At 47.9% G+C, this 2,014-nt stretch overlaps 1 protein-coding gene across 1 annotated transcript; it reads right to left on the bottom strand.

Moving 5' to 3' along the window:
• Positions 1-652: 652 nt before the first annotated feature.
• On the bottom strand, positions 653-1,603 carry LOC110148181 (olfactory receptor 2V1-like). The gene has a single exon (XM_020910092.2). The coding sequence runs from the start codon at positions 1,601-1,603 to the stop codon at positions 653-655; it is 951 nt and encodes a 316-aa protein (XP_020765751.2).
• Between the last annotated feature and the right edge of the window lie 411 nt (positions 1,604-2,014).

Genomic DNA, 2,014 nt, shown 5'->3' on the forward strand with positions numbered 1-2,014 from the left:
GTTACTGTCATTGCTGAGTTTAAATGTGTCACAAATCAAGTTTCCCAGAAGCAAAGTGAGATAGACTTTGCATGCAGAAAGTTTATTGGAGAGTCTTTTCAGTATGAAGACCTATAAAATAGGAAGTTAGCTAAGGAAGCAAAACTGGATACAGAGAGAAGTGGTCCATGATGCCTATGTGTAGTGCTCTGGAATTGGGGAGCTCTGGGGAGCTCTGGAGCTGGATGGACCCTCAGAGTCAAACTGAGGCAAGGTAGCCAAGCCTTTGTAACCCTCCACTGACCTCTCCAGGCATCCTCCTCTATCCCCAGAAGAAACGAGGCCTAGGGCAAGATGTCTCTCTTCTCAGCTATGGGCAATTCCTTGAGAAGAACACAGCTGAAAGCTTCCACCTGTCAACTCTTTCAACATCCATGGAAAGAAGGATGTGTGTCTTCTATTCTTGTAACTCTATCAGCCCAACTTTTTGTCCAAATTGCCACAATCTTCGTGAACATGATAGATTGAGTTGACTAACCTTAATTTGACTATCCTTAGTCAGAGAATGACTTTTATTTTTAGTATGGCACATTCATATCTCTTCCAATGAAACTACAGTTGGTTAGGCCAGGTTTCCTGGCCCCAGAGCATATTTCCAGGTGCCAAAACCAACCTAGTTCTGCCCAACACCACAAGAACACCTCCCCAGGAGTTTCTTGAGAGCACCAGCCACTTCCTTGTTCCTCAGGCTGTAGATGAGTGGGTTGAGCATAGGGGTAATCATGGTATAGAAGGCTGAGACCACCTTGTCCTGCTTGGAGGAGTGGTAGGCCTGAGGCCGCATGTAGGTGATCATGGCAGCCCCGTAGAAGAGAGACACAACTGCCATGTGAGAGGAACAGGTAGCAAAGGCCTTCTGCCGACCTTCAGCAGAATGCATGCGGAGCACAGTTATCAGGATCCTCAGATATGAGGCAGAGATGACAGAGAAGGGCAGGAGCAGCATGAGGACACAGCACACATAGATCATAGTCTCATAGAGGGAGGTGTCAGCACAGGCCAGCTTGAGCACTGCAGGGACCTCACAGAAGAAGTGGTCGATCTCTTGGGAGCCACAGTAAGGGAATCGTAGTGTAAAGATAGCCTGGATCAGCCCATCCACCAGGCCAAAGAGCCAAGATCCTGCCACCATGAGCCAGCAGACACGGCGGCTCATGACCACTGAGTACCTCAGTGGGTTGCTGATGGCCACATAGCGATCATAGGCCATGAAAGCCAGCAGGAAGCACTCATCCCCCAGGAGGGTGAGGAAGAACAGGATCTGGAGCCCACAGCCTGTGAAGGAGATGGAGCCATGGCCCAGGAGATAGTCGATGGCCATCCGTGGTACAATGGTGGAGATGAGCATGAGGTCCATGAGTGACAGCCAGCTGAGGAAGAAGTACATGGGGCTGTGTAGACGGGAGTCAGCATTGATGAGGAGGATCATGAGCCCATTGCCAGAGAGGGCCACCAGAAACATGACCATGATGACGGAGAAGAGGAGGAGGTGCAGTGGTGTGTCGTTGAAGAGGCCCAGGAGGATGAAGTGGGAGATGAGAGTCTGGTTTCCCAACAAGGCCATTGTTCCTTCAGAAGGAAGTGCCAGAGAGAGGACTGGGATCTGGAAGCAGGAGGTTTGTATTCAGTGCCATAATACTGAGATCATTGCAAATTTTCCCAATATGTTGCCCTCTTTACGTGTTATTTGATTTAGAATAAAAGGTATGGTTTCTTTAAGAAAAAATATCCTAACAAAAATGCAGGATACTTCTGTTTCTTTTACTTTTAAATCTTTCTGCACATAATTGAGAAGCCTGTCTTGACCCATTATTGTTAAAGTAAGCAGTGCTTCTACTTCTGCTAGGATTGGTCTGTACTCCAACCCACAGAGATGCTTCTCCTACAGAGTTCTGGGCCGGCCTCACTAAAGGATTTCTTTGTCCCCAGAAAAGACCTAAAACAGCAAAGACATTAACAACTGTGTGAGCACTGT

This window comes from Odocoileus virginianus, chromosome 3 (assembly GCF_023699985.2).
Source record: "Odocoileus virginianus isolate 20LAN1187 ecotype Illinois chromosome 3, Ovbor_1.2, whole genome shotgun sequence".
NCBI classification, from domain to species: domain Eukaryota; kingdom Metazoa; phylum Chordata; class Mammalia; order Artiodactyla; family Cervidae; genus Odocoileus; species Odocoileus virginianus.